At 47.1% G+C, this 17,500-nt stretch overlaps 1 protein-coding gene across 2 annotated transcripts in view; it reads left to right on the top strand.

Moving 5' to 3' along the window:
* The window catches only part of aopep (aminopeptidase O (putative)), a 55,753-nt gene that overhangs the window by 24,175 nt on the left and 14,078 nt on the right, over positions 1-17,500 (top strand). For both annotated transcript variants that reach the window (XM_031584523.2, XM_031584524.2), the window contains one exon: positions 13,409-13,525. In XM_031584523.2, the coding sequence (XP_031440383.1) occupies positions 13,409-13,525 (117 nt within the window). The remainder of the gene's footprint in view (positions 1-13,408; positions 13,526-17,500) is intronic.

The raw sequence follows: 17,500 nt of genomic DNA, 5'->3' as shown, positions 1-17,500 counted from the left end.
CTTCGCTTCAGACAAGCCCAGGGCGGGGGGGGCTTGTGAAAGAAGGGGCCAATTACAGTCCAGTCAGATATGCACAATAGAGCGGGAAGGAGAGAGAGTGAGATGGGGCGGGGGGGTAGAGTGAGTGATTGAAGTTGTGCCATAAAAGCTACCCTGAAAGGAAACACTAAATGACCCCCCCCCCTCTCCCTCCCCACTCGCTCACCCACACTCGCTCTCTCTCTCTCTCACTCTCTCACTCACTCTCTCACACACACACACACACACACACACACACACACACACACACACACGCACGCGCTGGCTGGCCTGGGGCCTCTGCCCCTCACATTACCACGCTAGACTGTGTGAGTGCCCTGGCTTTACTCTCCCTCCAGCCCCGCCTCCTCGCTTGTTTCCGCGCGGTCGGTCGGTCGGTCCAGGTGTACTTTATATTACTCACTGACGTTAACTTCAAACAGCGGTGGGCCCATCCTCCCCCACCCTGCTCATAAATTGGCAGCAGGCTCCCCTGGAGCTCGTAAAGTGGGCAGCAGTGGACGAGACCGCCCCTGTCAGTCTGGCAGCTCCAGCCCCAGCCCCAGCCCCAGCCCCGTCCACCTTACAGGGCCTAATTTCATCAAAGATAATTGGGGCAAGGGGAGGGATAGTGTAGGGTGGGGAGGTGGGGTGGGGAGGTGTGGAGGAGGGAGGAGGAGTTGGAGGACGTTGGGTTAAGGTGACTTCCTGCCAACTGTAGCTGAAGGTTGACGTTAAAGAGCGCCATTAAAAAACACAATACGCTCCAAAAAGGAACTGCTAATAAAACGTTTAGTCGCTAGAGGGGAAAAGACAAATGTTTCACATTTCACCCGACCCCTCCACCCCCCCACCCCCTCTCTCTTTTCCACGGCTGCCCTGCCGGGCTTAGTGGTGTGGATGGTGGTGAAGGCGATATTATCCGTGCTCTCGTGATAATGAGATTTATATTCCGGCGGCGGGCGGACCCAGAGAGGCTGCTTCAGGCCGGGGTTTTAGGATATTGCGTTTGAGCGTTTTAGCGCCCCTTAATGTAAAATCAGCAAACCCCTCAATAGCCTCCAGTGTTCATTCATCTCAACGCAGAGCTTGTTTTTAAAGCAGGCAGCTAATCAAGGTTAAAAAAGTTAAACAGCCGGGGGGGTGGGGGGTTGGGGTGGGCTATTTTTTTATTTATTTTTTTCATGCCGGCTTTGGGGTTGTGTGGTCCTAATGATTGTGGCAAATACACAGGACTGGGAAAAGATGAGAAGGCCTCTGCGAGTGTAAAAGAGTATCATGTGTTTAACATGTGATCCGCACACACACACTCCGCACAGCTCCGACTCCGACATTCTCAGGCATTCCTGAAGCCCCGATTCCAAAGAGTCCGCACGCAAATGTCGCTTTTTGCTTCTAAAATGCGGAGAGCTGTATCTCGCTCCATGTTCCCCATCTGTGTGCGGGTCTAAGCTTATTGTTGTGGACGTGCCGGTGTCCGATTTCAGACGCTCTCCGTGTTGTTCCTTCCCCAGCCTGAGTGGAAATAGTGAGGAGGCCCGTGTTTAGTGTGGTTTGCTGTGGCCAGCCAAGTTCCATCATTTTCTTCCCCAAGATGCATTTGTTGTTGTTGTTGTTTATTTTGTGTGTGGGAGTTTTTTTTGTGGGGTGGGGTGGGGATGATTGCTCCCGCTCATCGATCTGGCAATACTTTGTTTCTCATGTCATCGGCTTCCCCATATTGGTCCGTCACTGTAAGCTGCTGGGCTGCTCTCCCTGATATATGGACAGTGTGGGACTTAAAGGACCGAGTGATACAGCCCACATGTCGGGTGCCCAAACAGTAGATCACTACGCAAAGGAACAGCGGAGAGCACACAGGCCGTATGTGACAAGAGTATTTATGAGGGACAAAAAAAAGTGTCAATAATTTTTTTCTGGCCCGTAAAACACAAAAAAAAAAGCGTGGTTGTTTTTGGCCGGCGTGGCTCGAGCCTTGCTCGCACCAAAGGGGTTAGCTGGATACATAAAAGAGGGGAGGCGCACACACGCAGGACTGTGCAAAATAAGCCGGCGCACAAAGGCAAAACAAATATTATGCTTTCGTGTGTTCTGTAGTTACTAGGGGTGATCTGCTGTAGGGATGGGGGGCAACGCGACCTCCTTGGTTTCTGCATGACAGCTTGGCATCGCTCTGTCTGTTTTCCCTGTAGGGCGGATTGGACGTAAAAGTGTTGTGTGTAACACAGACGCAACAAAGTCAAAGCATTTGTCTTCCGGTGGAGGCCTATTGTTTACATTCTTTGTGTTTACACGGGTTTCGGTGTTGTTTCTGTCTGTGTGTGTGTGTGTGGGGGGGGGGCACTGGTCGGTCGGCCGGCGTGGCTAATCCACCAGCCGTGACGAATGGAGGAGGAGCACAAGAAGGCCAGGGCTGTCGTGAGCAACAAATGTTGGAGAGGCTTCGCCACGGAGTCATGTGCTTTTTATTACACACGGATGCACACACAAACATGGAGGTCGACACACACACACACACACACACACAGAGAGGCTGCGTAAGAGGGGATTACTGCATTCCTGAGATCAGAAACTTTGAGTTCTCAGGCAGTCACTCAGCTTAGGGAGACGTCTACATTCACCAGTATCAGCCTTGGCCCTCAGTAGAGCCCACGTTTGGACCCTTTGTGGTATAGCAGCAAAGAAAGACAAATTGCTCAACAAAAGGCCAGATGTTTCATTCACAAATGTACTGTCTTGAAGGCAATACTTGTATTTGTGTTTGTAACACTGTAAACAAATCTCCTGTTTTCCAAGGGTCTTATCAGTGTGTATTTTCAGCTAGATGTATTGAATTTGAACTGTGGTGGCACCTGAATGCTAATCATGATGTGTGATCTAAATGAAGGGCAGGTTAGAGCCAGATCAAGGCCAGACCCTAGCCGGGGTCAAGACCCATTCCCCTGTTTGCCCCACAACACAGTCAGCCTTGCTATCAGTCGGTCTGTGAGAAACTACTGAACCTACAGTATGTGCACACACTGGTGCGACAGCACACAGCGAGAGGGGAAACTTAAACAGCGCTCGCCCAGACTGTTTTCTTTGTACGCTAGCCTGACACCGCTTAGCACCTCATCGAGGTACATGTGACATTAGCCTCCCTCCTTTGCTAGTGCACCAGCGCAGCCCAGCTTCTCACAGTGGAATTTATTTTTTTTAAATGGGAGAGAGAGAGAGAGAGAGAGAGAGAGAGAGAGAGAGGGGTGAAAGCTGCTTTCAACGCCAGTGAAAGAAAAAAGAAACAGACAGAAAGAAAAAAAACACCATCTCATTTAAAAAAAAAAAAAAACAGCTGTGTTTGCCTTTCCAAGCGCACATGGAAAAAGCATCCGAAGAGAAAAAAAGCACAAACAGAAGCGTCGCTTAACCAGTCTCATATGTCAGTGCTCTGCTCTCCCATTCACTCCTTCACTGTGAAGTTAAAAATATTTTTATATTATATAATTACATATATGTATTCACTCGAATAGAAGTTGTTTTTTTGCCGGAGAGGCATGCTGGTCAGTCTATGTTGTAGTCCAATGACGACGTGGCAGTGGTCTGCTCTTAAGTGCTCCGATTTGCATACTGCTGCAGACCGCAGGTCCCTCCGGAGGGAAGCCGGGGCCGCCTCGCCTGCGCGTCTGCTTTTACTGCCGAGTGATGTCACCTGTTGGGAAGCTCAAGCGGCGCTGTTGGCCTCCGAGCTCCACGGCGCGACGGTGGTGACCTTTAACGGCGGCAGGTTAGCGTGATGTATTTTGAGCCTAACATCATGGTGTGCGCGGTCGCGGTGCAGCCTCACGTCATGGCACAGCCAGGGACTGGGAGGGGATCGCGATCACCGCCCTAGTACCCACTCTGGATGCCCATAAGCTATACGAGCAGCTGCTGCAGGGGAGGTCTCAAGGAGATGAATGTGGCATGCCAGGACTGATTTGGTCACGTTTGGCCATTGTTGCTGACGGTTGTTACTGTGCACTAAATCTCCGGGGGGCGTGGTTTTATCATGTGACATGATTAGGGTTTATGGGCAGTTTGGCCCCTAGATTATGTTTGGACTAAAACAAGAAGAAGACTTCAAGAAGTAGAATTTGAGGTTGTGCTCAGATAACTTCCTGTCCTGTATTCCACTAGCACTCATGTGATGCAAGATGCAGCATGAACGATGAGCATTTGAAGGCTAATGACGACATAAATCAATACCACCCTGACTCTGTTGTTTCATGTCTGTAGCTGGTTATTGAATGGGGTGAAGTTAGTGCTAAGATATGAAGAGAGATCTGTAGACAGAAAAAATCTCATAATCGCCTATGGCAGCAAGAGCAGTGCGGCAGATTTACTGCCAGGAATATTACCTATGACCACCCGCCCCAGGCGGGTGATAAAAGGGCTAGGTACCGCCTGCGTGCAAAGATCAACTCTCCACTTTGCCAGGTGGTCCACATTGTAGCTGTCTTATTGATTCCTTGTCTGTCGAGGCCCAAAGCATTAGTCAGTGGATGTGTCTTAGGGCAGACTCTTTTTGACTAACTATGGTGCCTTTTCGATGTGACATTGGTCATTCACACTTTCCAAACGAAATTCAAATGAAAGTGAACAAAAGGAAAATTGAGAAGGAATTGAAAAAAAATGGAGAGGAACGCATCATTCGACCCACACAATAGCATCCATAACTCTTTTTCCTTGACTATGAATTTGTCTGTGTACTAATTGTTTCCGATCTCTTTCTCTCTCTGTCTCTCTCTCTCCGTATTTCTCTCTCTCTTTCGGTTTGAATCCACTGGTTTGTTTTGTTTACTCGCTTCTCTCCAGTGTTCATACAGTGCTGTATTTGTATGCTGGCCCGGCCTCCGACAGCTCTTGTTCCCTTGTACGATTTTCTCCGGTCAGTTCTTCCAAAATGATGAAGAACCGCATGCTTGTGGCACCGCTTCCTGGAATCACTTTGAAAAATCCATTAGAATTTTTTTTTATTTGTATTTGTGTTGGACGGCCAGGGGAGAAACAGACAGCACTGCATTTCAGCAGGGCAGAGCGTAGCCTGGGCGCGCGAGTCGGAGGAATAAACACGAGGTTTGTCCGTCGGACAGCGCCGGCTCTGCCCCTTTGGCTTTTGCTTCGGAAAGTCAGCAGCTTTAGTACCTGGAAGTGTGAGCCAGATTCTCCGAGAGAAAGGCTGCACCTTTTCCACGAGGGCCAGGTGGCGTGTCCTTTTTTTCAAAGGACCAGGCTGTCCCAGTCTCTTCCAGTTGTCCCCATAACAGCAGCTGTCAGTCTCACATTAGGTCCACAAGGGCTCATAAAAGATATTTTTAAGAAATATGACTTCTTCCTCTGACAGAAGGTGTTTTTGGGGGGTAGCTTCTTCAGACTGACTGTCAGGATAGTTCAGAGTGAGTTTTTTTCTTTTTTGTAAAAATGGTCTGTCTTTGTTTGATGGCGTTGTTGTAGTCTGTGTTTTTCCATCAGCGTAAGCAGAGGGAAGTGGCTGTTTGCATGCGAGAGAGAGAGAGGGGTCTGCGCCGCAGGCCGGGGCCCCCGAGTGGCATGCGGTCTGGTCCTGCTCCTGCTAGCGCTCTGCTTTAGCTCAGACAGCCCTAATCTGGGGGATGCCGAGAGTTGAGAAAAGAGGGGATCGCGCAGACACCCACACACACACACACACACACACACACACAGACTGAGTGGAGACCTGTGGCTCATCCCCTGGCCTGTCCAAACACACGCTTCGGGTTTCACTTCCCATGAGCCACCAGGGCCAGGCCAGGTGGCAGCCCTCTCTCTTTTTCGCTCTCCCTCTCTCTCGCTTTTCTTTCCCTCTGTCTATCTCTTTCCCCGTCTCTCTCTCTCTCTCCCACCCCCTTCCTCTCTCTTGGACGTGCTGGCTGGGATGAACCTCGGCTGACTGTCTAGCTCGGGCAGATGTTATCACATTTGGATGTGTTTATGTGTCCTGTGCCCCTATCCCTCCAAATGTTAATCTGGGTCGGGCGTGCGTCAGCTTCGCATGAAAGTTACTCCCGTGCGTGTGTATGGGCGCCCGGTGCCCCCAGCCCATGCCAACTCTCACATGTGGCTCGTGTACTTTTCCACACACTCCAAGCTAAACACACAGACATGACACAGCATTTCACACCGCAGCCTTTGATTATGTTTATCCAAGACCAGCAAATAATCACTTGAGGCTAAGACTCAGTTGTTGCACAAAAGTCCATGAAGAAAAATGGAACGTCAAGCCTTGCCTATGAGCTCACCAGGATTTTTGTGTACATACTCTGTGAGTTACCCCCCCTCCACACCAAGTGCTCTTTGTGTATCAGTTAATTTGTCCCTAAAGTACAGAGATATTGTTCCCTCCATTAGCTCCGGATGTTTCTGGAAGCATTATCATAATGACTCTCAAGTAAAGCACTGGCCTTTTTTTTTCCCCCAACACAGTCCCTGATTTTATGTGCAACTTCCCTCAAGAGGGAGAACCAGCAGAGAGGGAAAAAAAAGAGGCCTTTTAAATGAATTGACATTTTTAAAGCCTGCACGGTCTTTGGAGAGAGTTCAGTAGTCCACTCATTCTCACCGTGTTTTCTGTAAAAAGGTCGGGATTAAAAGGGAAGCTCCTTTGCCTTCAGCCCTGAAGTGTGCGGTCACTCGCTGACAGGAAGGAGAGAGAGAGGCAGAGTGAGAAGGAGAGAAAGCAGCACTGAACCGTCACCCTCCCTTTCCTCTCCTCTCCTCTCCTCTGCTACTCTGTCTTTTGTTAAATCTTCAAATAAAAAAGAAATCTACTATAATATCCCAAAAGGTTTTCCACTGTATGGGACCACTCTTCTCCCAGGAGACACTGCCAGTTATATTAGGGCCCTTGTGAGGTAGCCTCCAGGGGTTCTTCAGGGGTCCGGGTTGCCCTTTATCAAATGAGGTTCAGGGAAAAAGAGTGTCCCACATCTCACCCTGTGTGTTGAAAGGAAGGAAGAGAGGTGTTGTCTATAAACCCACTGAAGGTTCTGTTTCCAATCTAATGGAAATACCATGGCCGCAACTACTCTAAGCTGATTAGGTGTTGCACCTAACTTCAAAGGCAGCTTATACCGAAATAACCGGCGGGTTTAAGTGGTCGACCCGCGAGTGGTGGCATTGTACGGCAGTGGCCCAGTCGCGGCGACCTGGTGTTTTACCAGCTGTTTCGCTTTTTGACTAGGTGGCCCCTGATTAGCCTGTCATAACCTGCTTTAAGATCCACCAGCTGTGAAGTGAGCCGCTCTCAACAGGCGGCTAAGCCCCCCTCGACCCCACCCAGCCCGGAGTTTATCTATGAAGGGGGGGGGATTAAGAGGGGAGAGGGGGACGAAGGATGTGTCAGGGACACACCGCCGAGCTATATATGGCCATTTCGGGGAGATAATTTACGTTTCTATCGAACCACAAGCCCAGCCATGGGTGTCTCAGTGGATCTGATTTATAAACACGCTGAGAGTTCACGCGGAGACAATATGAAGAGACCGTGTGTGTGTGTGAAACTAAGTTTGAGGAAGACTTGCGTGATGAGGTTTTAGATCAGTGTAAAGTATTCTCTGAACCTCTGGACTTTATAGCCAGAGAGATGGGACATAGGTCCGAGTCTGATCGTACTATTAATGTAATATTATATGATAACTTTCCTTCATAAGTTTTGAGTACTCACATCACAGATGTGTCAACTTGACATCATGTCACCTGTAACTGCTACACGTGTCCAAAGAATTTTCTGTTGAAATGCTGTGAAAATAGTTAATAGAGAAAAGAACAAGTGAAGACCCGTGGAAGGCAGTTAGTCCTCAAGTTCTGACTGAGCATGTTATCCACAATCTTTCACTATATGAGCCAGTGAGTTGAGGTGTCTCTAGCTAGGTGTTATCCACAATCTTTCACTATATGAGCCAGTGAGTTGAGGTGTCTCTAGCTAGGTGTTATCCACAATCTTTCACTATATGAGCCAGTGAGTTGAGGTGTCTCTAGCTAGGTGTTATCCACAATCTTTCACTATATGAGCCAGTGAGTTGAGGTGTCTTTAGCTAGGTGTTTTTTTGGCTGCAAGCGTGTAATGGTTACACATGAGTGAGTGTGTATTTGTGCGGTGCACATGTTGTCCTAGCCAGCTAAAGGGTGTTCTTTTGGAAGTATTGACGTCAGTGATAGTATCTTTTTTTTATTGTGCGTACCATCCAGGAGGACGTGACCTCTCTTTGTCGAGTCCTCTCTCAGGTTGTGGCTCGGCCCTCCCCTCCTCCTCTCCTCTCCTCCGCAATGAGGAGGATAGTGTTTTGAAAACACGGCGGATCTATTTCACTCGGTGACGTTTTTATCGACTGTCGTCTGGAGCCACTGTTTGAATAAGCACATGGCTCGGTCACTTTCCGGTCTTGGGGCAGATTCGGAGGCAGACGCGTGGAGATAGCTACCTGAGAGAGGGCGAGAGAGAGAGAGAGAGAAGGAGAAGCAGCACAGTGCTGTAATCCTCCAGGGAAACATGTTTTTGGGCTGAGCAGATTGCATGGTCCTGAGACTGTAATGCAGCATGTTTATCTGAGAATAACTAATGTGTGCAAATGGAATGTAAAGTAGGGGGGTAATTCTATTATGCCTCTAGCCGGAATTTTCCATTCCAGTAATGGCCCTCTTTCTTCCGATCTTTCAGATTTTAAGCACAAACATTTTCGTTTATGGAACATGAAGTAGAGACTCACTGAACAGTAAAATGACTAAAATGGCTACACTTCAGCTCTAAGTGAAGTAACATTTTTTTTCATACTCAACCACCAGCACCAGGAATGTAAGATGTTTAATTCTCAAGATGGCCATCACAGATGTCAGGAACTTAGTAACAGTAACACAAAAATAGCTGCCGGTAAAGTTTCAACCTGTCTTTGCCTGAATGCTAGCACTTATTTTCATAAATGTTGTCATTATGGCTTTTTTTTTTTTTAAGGCTGGGTAGGACTCACACGAGAACAGCCTAATCCCAATAAACCTAGTCTGTTTTGGTCTGTCTTAGATTTCATCTAGAAAATTCCTTAAAGTTAGATGGCATGTTGTACAGTATAGCTTGTTAGGGCCAAACAAGATTCAGCAAGCTTAAATGCTCGAATCACTTCACCTCAGTGCTACTTTTCATTTCCTTGAGAGCTTTTCTAGTGACTGCGTCCTCCCCAAACATCACCAAACACACGCTGATTGCTCCCCAGCCTCAGGTTACTAATTTTGGTATTTAGTGACGTTGCCATAGAAATATGGGAACAATTGCAGAATGCGGCAGCGCTCTCCCAGAGGGGTTCTCTCGGGTTCGTTGGGAAAGAGACGTCTTTGACAGAGCCGTGCCTCAGTTGTGCTTCTGCACTCTCCACGCAGTGAACATCCATTGTGTAGCCAGTGGGTCCCCTGAGCACGTACAGATTTAAAAAAAAAAAAAGTGGGCTTCCTTCGAATGGAGTGTGGCTAAATTTGTACATAAATAAACGCAGAAAAAGGGCCTGACCATTGTAACGACAAATAAAGACTAGTGTTGTCATTTCCCATTATCAGCAGTGGAAATACTATACAGGGGTGGCACCACTTCAGATGGGAGGGAGGGAGAAAGAGAGACCACCATTGATTTCGGATCTTGGCCAAATATTTTCTTTTCATAATGGTCTATTTGTTTTACTTGATCATCTATGCCAAGAGTAAATAGAGACATTCATTAAAAAAGGGGGCAGCATGAATATGTGTATATATACTAGACGTTTTACACACGAACACACGGACCTTCAAACACACACACACACACACACACACACACACACACACACACACACACACACAGCCTTATGAACTGTGGAGGAAAAACAACATTCGGCCATTGGGGTTATTTTCCTGTGTTTGCTCAACATATTACTGGCTTCCTATGTTATTGTGCTCCCAACTGTCAGTCAATTAGCCGCGACCCTTGAGAAAATGTGTCAGAATGCGGTGGCATTGTTCTGCCGGCGCACACCCACCGCTGGGAACCGTACGCGGCGCGGAGATGAGCTCAGGGGTCGGCCCAGGGTTCACAAGTTCAGATGGATAGGATAGCACATGTCTCCTGTCATCTCTGCATGTCGTCGTTCTTTCTTTCTTTCTTTCTGTCTTTCTGTATTTCTTTCTTTCTGTATTTCTTTCTTTCTTTCTTTCTTTCTTTCTTTCTCTCTTTTTTTCCGTTCTTCTCTAAAGGTCCCCCGGGCTTTTATCTGATGTAGCGTCACATGAAGGATTTGGTGGTCGTGTGGGGGAGCGAGTCTGGGCTCGGGGAGGGGGGTTGATTTGGGGAAGTTAGGGGTCGAGGGGCACAGTATACGTTGTTGTGTTTCAGTGGTGGTAGTTTGGGGGATGGGGGGGTTTGTATAACTCATGATCTGTCACCTGTTTCCTCCTCTCCTGGCTCCCTCATCCCCTCTCCTCACTGTCCAGCCTGCTGACGCTCTTTCTTAGGGTCCCATATGGCTATCCCATCATAGCTGCTGCTGCCGCTGCTTTATGACTATCTCAGAGTTTGACTTTTATTGGACCTACAAAGAGTATGTAAAATATTCCTGCAGTATCCTCTGGCCAAAAAGCCCAGCTTAGGCTCCTTAGAGGTAACCCGATCAGACCGGGGATAGTGCTGGAATAATATGATGATGGTTTCATCTCATCAGGAAAGAAATTAGCTTGTTAGACAGGAAGAAATGTGAGCTTTTTGGACATTAGCAGGCCTTCCAGGCTGCACATAGTTCACTGAGTGCAGACGGTTATTGGTGGCCCCTTGAGCTCACCGGAGGTGAAAACGTACAGTCATGGGAAGTTATACGCGAACACCCCATTAGCCCGACTATGGGGCTTTGAAAGACCATGGTGAGTTAGACTAGATTTACTGAAGTGTGCCTGCACCTGCAGTTTTGCTGTCTGTCTTCATGGGAAGGTGTGCCACTTCTACTGTTAGCATTGGATTATACAGCGCTAACCTTATCGATCCATCACCGTTAGGGGCAGGGTCCAGCTCACAAATGACCTCATTGCTGTCCCGCTATGCATTTATATGTCGCTTAATTTATTTGTTATTTTCCTGTTTTGTTTTTCGTGGCTCGAAGATTCGGATAAGATTTAGACTCTGTGAGGCCGACGTTTCGAGGAAATGGCATTACTGGGTAGCTGCCCCTCGATTTTATTACCGCCTTTTCCAAGTAATGATCCCGAGCCCTGCCTCGCACATTTCCTGCGCGGCCACATCTGGTGCGCTGCCGAGCGCCGACCAATATGGCCTCTGGTCCGTCCTTTAACGCTCAAATCTCTTTTAGAGCTGTTTGGGTTGAGGCCTGGCCAGCTGCTTCTGTTTGTGTTTCAGCTTTTTCTGGGGTTCGACAGTCCGGCTCCCCGGTGAAATACTTTCTCCTTTTAGTCATAGGGACAAATATAGTGCTTTTTCTGGTTAAGGTTGGGTCTTTCTTTCCTGCGCTCTCTTTCTCTCTCCCTCACACACACACACACACACACACACACACACGCACACGCACACGCACACGCACACGCACACACGCACACACGCACAAACACGTACGCACACACACACACACATCTCAGCCATCTGTTCTAGGCGAAGGCCTGGAGACGGTACCCCCCTGACCATTTAAGGGCAGGATAGCAAACGGGATCTATGAAAAGAAAATGGGCCCCTGAATGAAAAATGAGAAAAACATGGCGAGAACATGGAGTATTATTATTCCTAAACAGACATTTCCGTCTGTGTGTGTGTGTATTTCTGATGAGAGGAAGTAAGAGTGTGTGTGTGTGTGTGTGTGTGTGTGTGTGTGTGTGTGTGTCTGTGTGTTTGTGCGGGTAGCAAGTCATCAGCGACTGAGGTGATGTCACCAATTGAAGCTAGCATAAAGAGAGTGTGTGGGGGGTGGGGTGGGGGGGCTGTGATGGAGGGCAGGCAGATGGACAGAGAAGAGAGGGGAGAGGGAGGGAGAGGGAGAGGGAGGGAGAGGGAGGAGAGGGAGGAGAGGGCTGTGCACCAGTAAGCCACAGATCCTGATGCAGTAATGTGGTAATAATAGCAGCTGTGCCACTGCCCATCTCCTTTTCTCATCACTCTCTCCTATCCTCCCTTCCGGCGTCTCCCTAAACACCCCCCACCACACACACACACACAAGCACACACACAAGCACACACACAGGCACACACACACATACAAACTGTTTAGAAGAATGATAGGTGGCTTATCTTAGTGGGGCAAAGGGTACTCTCTTGTGAGATTGTGTCTGCTTTCACACACTTCTGACTGTGCTCCCAAACCAACCGAAGCACCTACCACCAATAAATGGCATCAAAAGGCAAATTGCGATTTCATATTTTGGGTTTTAGCCTTAAATGGCAATTTGCATCACAGCGTGTGTATTTGCGGCTAACAATAGGTTCTCAACCAGCCGGTGTTTTTTCTGCATGTCACCAGACCCGTACAGTTCTTTTGTGTGGACCACTAGTTGCCCATTACACAGCATTTAGTCCATTGCTGTGTGTTCATATTTTAATAATTTATTTCTCTCGTGCTAATCTGCATTAAGAGGCACAGATTTGTATTTTGATGTTTATCACTGAAATTAAGTGTTTTAGACGAGGTATCACTGATCTGAAACGTGAAAATAAAACCATAAAAGGTAATGTGCTCGTTTCAGATACTCTCCCGACCTCCAATCATGCCCATTCTTGCGGGAGATGTTTTTTTTTGCTTCACTGACATCCCTGTGCATGTGCTAATACTCTTATGGGAACAGTCACAGTGTTGCCCAACTTCATTTTTTTACTCACACATTTTTGAACGATCATTAGAAGACTAGTCCCTCTCTGCTTACCTTGACAATGCTCACTTTTTTTTTGTGAGTATTAAAGTACCAAATGTCATAGATTGTTGATAATTTTCCCTTCAAAATAGAAATGGATGCCTCTTTACAGTGGTACTGTGGGTAAAAAAAACGTAGCAGGGCTGCTAAGTAACTCGTAGCGCGGCCCTCCCAGGTTGATGGATCATGATGAGGTATTCATCCCCTTGATCCAGGCAAGGGGGTTTTCTCTCCTTTCAAGCCTGTTTTGTGAAGGCTCAGTGTTCACACAGAATTCCAGTAAATTGATGGATTGGTCTATTCAGCAAAGAGCAGCCCATAATTATTTGTGCATTGTGACAACGCATTGAGAAGAAGGGTGTTCAATTTCAGTGGGTGGCTTTCAAGTGAAAATGTGGCGTTTAGGTTTGTGTGTGATGCTTGTGTGTGTTTGTGTGTAAGGCACTCCATTAACGTTTTTTTTTTTTGTGTTGTGTGTGTTTGTGTGTGTGTGTTTCAGATGGGTCCAGAACAGATAGTGTTGCTTCTGGAGCTGCTGCTGGAGGAGGAGAAGATGAGTGCAGGTGTGCTGCAGACCCTGGAGAGAACCTACAGCCTGAGGATGCAGGACGCTGAGGTAGCCTACGTCTCCTCTATAGACTATATTATATTATAGAATATTATAGATTATATGGATGGATCAGTTCGGATGTTTATTATATCTATGGCATCTCTATAGGTCCAGTTCAACCCTCTTAGCACATACACCTTATGCCCATACAGTCGGCCTCTTACAGCTATGGGATGATTGTATAGGAATTTGGGTTTGGGTAGAAATTTAAATATCCTCTCCATGCGTTTCTATTTATATAGCTACCCTATATCCCATAATATGCTCACCACACCTCTCTCAGGCCTTTTTTGACAGTTTTCTGTAACGGGACGCTGATTATCACAGTGTGGCAGAAAGGTTTCCATAGTTATCAAACAGCAACAAAGTATACAGACAGGCTGTCTGTAATTTAAACTTGTGAGCACATGTCTTCAAAATCACAAAAGCCTGGCAAATGGGCTTCTGGCTGAGGCGATTCAGGTTTGAGGCAGACGCTGTGGTGGTTGGGGATTTCCAAGTCTCCCAAATCCCAATAGATTTGTATGTGTGCTTTGTATACGCTTATTTGATAGTGCTTGGCCGTTGATGGCAATTATTTGCATTGTTTGGTGTTGTGTTTTTGCCCCTGTGACAACAACAGTCCCTCAGCCATTCCAGTGGAGGAGAGAGGGACACACACACACACACACACACACACACACACACACACACACACAGGGCTGTTTTGTAGACGATAAAGGATGCTACTGTATCTGATCAGGTCTAGCTTCAGTGAGTGCCCTCTGTGCCTGTGTGGTCCTGGACGTCCCCCTGGGCCTCGGCCAAAGGGAGTGAGGTAGCAGAGAGCCACAGGGGTGCCCAGGCCCCCCACAGAAGAGAAGAGATCCAGTATTCACTTTAAGAGGGTGTATAGGGGAAAACCGAAATTCTAGAGCACATTGTTGTCATGGAGTGGAAGGTCATGATTGTTACTGGAGTCACCAAAGACAGGGAGAGAGAGGAGGAGGAGGAGGAGGAGGAGGAGGAGGAGGAGGAGGAGATCAACCCCCTGGGCCAAATGTAGAGGCTGGTTTTCATAGTGGGTAACAGGACTCTGGGCTTTGGGAGTAGTGTGTGGTATTCATACAGGTGGATGCTGTAATACTCTTAAGTCTGAGAGCTAGTTGGTATGTTATATGGAACATATGTCCCTCTAATGAAAATCAAGTTTTTTAACCTTGTTAACATGCCCATATGGTGTTTTATATATGATAGCGATACACATCATATTATGAACGAAATGATCATTAAGCACCATGGCTGAGTATTTCCACCTTGGAACTGCGGTGTACCAATGACAAACACAAATCACACGGCCTGGGTCTCACCCGACACATACCTAACAAAACTAAATACTTCTACCGTAAATATGTCATTTTGAGGAACAGGGATGAGTTTTAGTGGTTTCGTCAATGGCAGGAGAGTAATTGTACAGTATGTCTTCTTTTAATCTTAGTTTTGTACCTGTTGGTGTATGCCGTGCATTACGCAAATGACAGGGAGGTTTCTCTTTATCTTGGCTCTGAACTGGGTTGATGTGGGCAGGTGATGACAGAAAGATTTAGAGAAAGGATTTGCATACATTCCACCCCGAAGCTAAGCAAGCGCGTCGGCATCCCAGTCCTGGCACGGTTCTTCTTCATTTGTTTCAAAGGGAAGAGGAGGTCAGGAAGAGGAGCAAGAAGATTGTGTGGCTGGGAGCCAAAGACGGGGACGCTCCCCGGTGTCTCGATCTAACACGGGGGATAATAAGGAACCGGAGGCCCAGTGATTGAATGTAGAAGGAGAGTGAGGAGTGGTGGAGTCGGTTATCCGCTTGTAATCAGACGGGGGAGATTATTGACTTTGTTCTCAATTGGTCCAGCAATGGTGGAGGTGCACTTCAATTAGATGTTGGATAGATATACTTCCAGTGCGCCCAGTTCAGGGACCAGAATGGCTAATAAAACTGGGATTCCCTGGATGGGAAACAGCAGAGCCACAGATTCCCACGAGAAGGCTTTCATAGAGGGTATTTCAGATGTTGTCCGGCTCACCGTGTAATGTTCAAAGTTGTTAGTAATACAACTGATAGAATACGTTGATTTGCTGTCGGTCATGTATATAAAGATATACATCGCTCGCATTGAGTTAGAGCTTATGAAGGAACGCTATGGAATTGATTTCACGCTTAGCCCGCATCAAGCAAAGAGCTATGAATAGTGAATGGTTAAATTTTGCTTTTTTTTCTCTGCAACTCCTCATGCCAGAGGCTGTGTGAGGTATGCATAAGAGTAATCTATACCATCTCCCCCCCCCCCCCCCTCTCCTCATCTTGCCCTGTAGTTTACATGGCTACAGGCCACAGCTTCAGGTTTGCCTCCGTCAGATGTGAATAAAGAGTCTCCGCTCTGGGGCGCGAAAGTGGCGGTTAGCGTAGCGTGCGAGAGTGGTGGTTAGCATAGCGTGCGAGCTACAAGCCTCTTTCATGTGAGGTCTCGTGTGACCTAGCAGGCAGCCAGGACACCATTTGTTAGTCAAACACACAGGCCACATTGTACCACCGGCGTATTTTTTCTATAGAGAAAAAGAAAAAAAGAAGGAAAAAAAACCCCACCCCCATCGCAAGTTCACGCTACCGATTGGAGCAGAAAAGAGCCCACAGGAAGGAAAGCATGGAGCTATTTGGAAGAGTTCTGGACAGAGGGGACCCTATATGTGTTGCTGAAGGTGGGAAGAAGAGGAGGAGAGATGATGGAATGGAGAAGGAGGGGACTGATTGGGTGGATGTGTTGGCCTTTGTGTCTTCTTCCTTGTGTGTCTATGTGTGTATTAGGGCTGTGCCCAAAGACGTTACTCGGGAAAGCACAAATAAGGTGATGGAGACAGATATTTCTTCTACCCAAAGTTGCGTGTTACTTTTCAGGAAAGACAGTTCATAAAACTTAGTTTAGTTAAAAATATATATATATATATATAAAAAGAGAGAGATGGAAAAACACAGTATGAGGATGTGGAGGAATTGCCCCGATTTGACATGACTTCTGGTATAAACCACACCCACTTCCAGCCACTGTCCCTTTTTCATACAAATGGTGTGGCCCAGTTTGGCCCACTCACTAAACACAGCCTGGATTTGTATTTTCATACATCTGCATCTACTCCCTTGAGGGTGTGTCTTTAAGTGAAGGAGAAAGGCTGCCGAGGTGTCCCCACATTCACAAATATTCAACGAACTGGAGGCGAAGAACTGAACTGCACCACGAACAGCCTTTCCTCCATGTACCCCCCAGTTGGCATACATATATAACAGTATGTATGACATTAGCCCACAAAGGAAACATTTGGCTAAAATATACATACATTATAATAATATAAACAGTGGAATTCGTCAAGTTTATACCACTTGTCACGATGATAGGATATGTTTTTATTTTCTTAATTCAATGTCCACTTAAACACACTCACTGTGGTAGAAATGTTTGCTGTTTAATGTCATTGTTATAGATACTATTCAAACTTTCCAGGTTAAACAGATCTGCCTCATACATGTCTTGATATACAGAAATACAGACACAGTATGGCAAGTGCTGGATAAAGACAATCACTAAAGAGATTATCTTCAACGTCAGACCTGCTCAGGAGAGGGTCCCAAATGAGCGTGGCATGGCACAGTCTGGCGTTAGCAACTTGCTAATTGGCTCTGCATAGTCCGGCTCAGTGCAGCTAAAAGTGCCATTGAAAACCGCCAAATGTTGTTGGTTATACAGATACAGATACAGATAATGACGTCTATACACCTGCCTACAGTATGATTCTGTGTGTGTGTGTGTCTGCATATGAGTGTATGTGTCTGTTTCACTGTGTGTGTGTGTGATGTACAGATGAGTGTGTGTGTGTGTTCATATCTGTCCATGTAAGTGCCCTTTCAGCTCCCTCTCCCTTTATTGGACCCAGCAGCTGCATTCCTGGGGAGAGCCC

Source organism: Clupea harengus, chromosome 18, assembly GCF_900700415.2.
Source record: "Clupea harengus chromosome 18, Ch_v2.0.2, whole genome shotgun sequence".
NCBI lineage: Eukaryota > Metazoa > Chordata > Actinopteri > Clupeiformes > Clupeidae > Clupea > Clupea harengus.
Note: the sequence above shows the minus strand (reverse complement) of the source record. Positions and strands in the feature narration are given on the sequence as shown.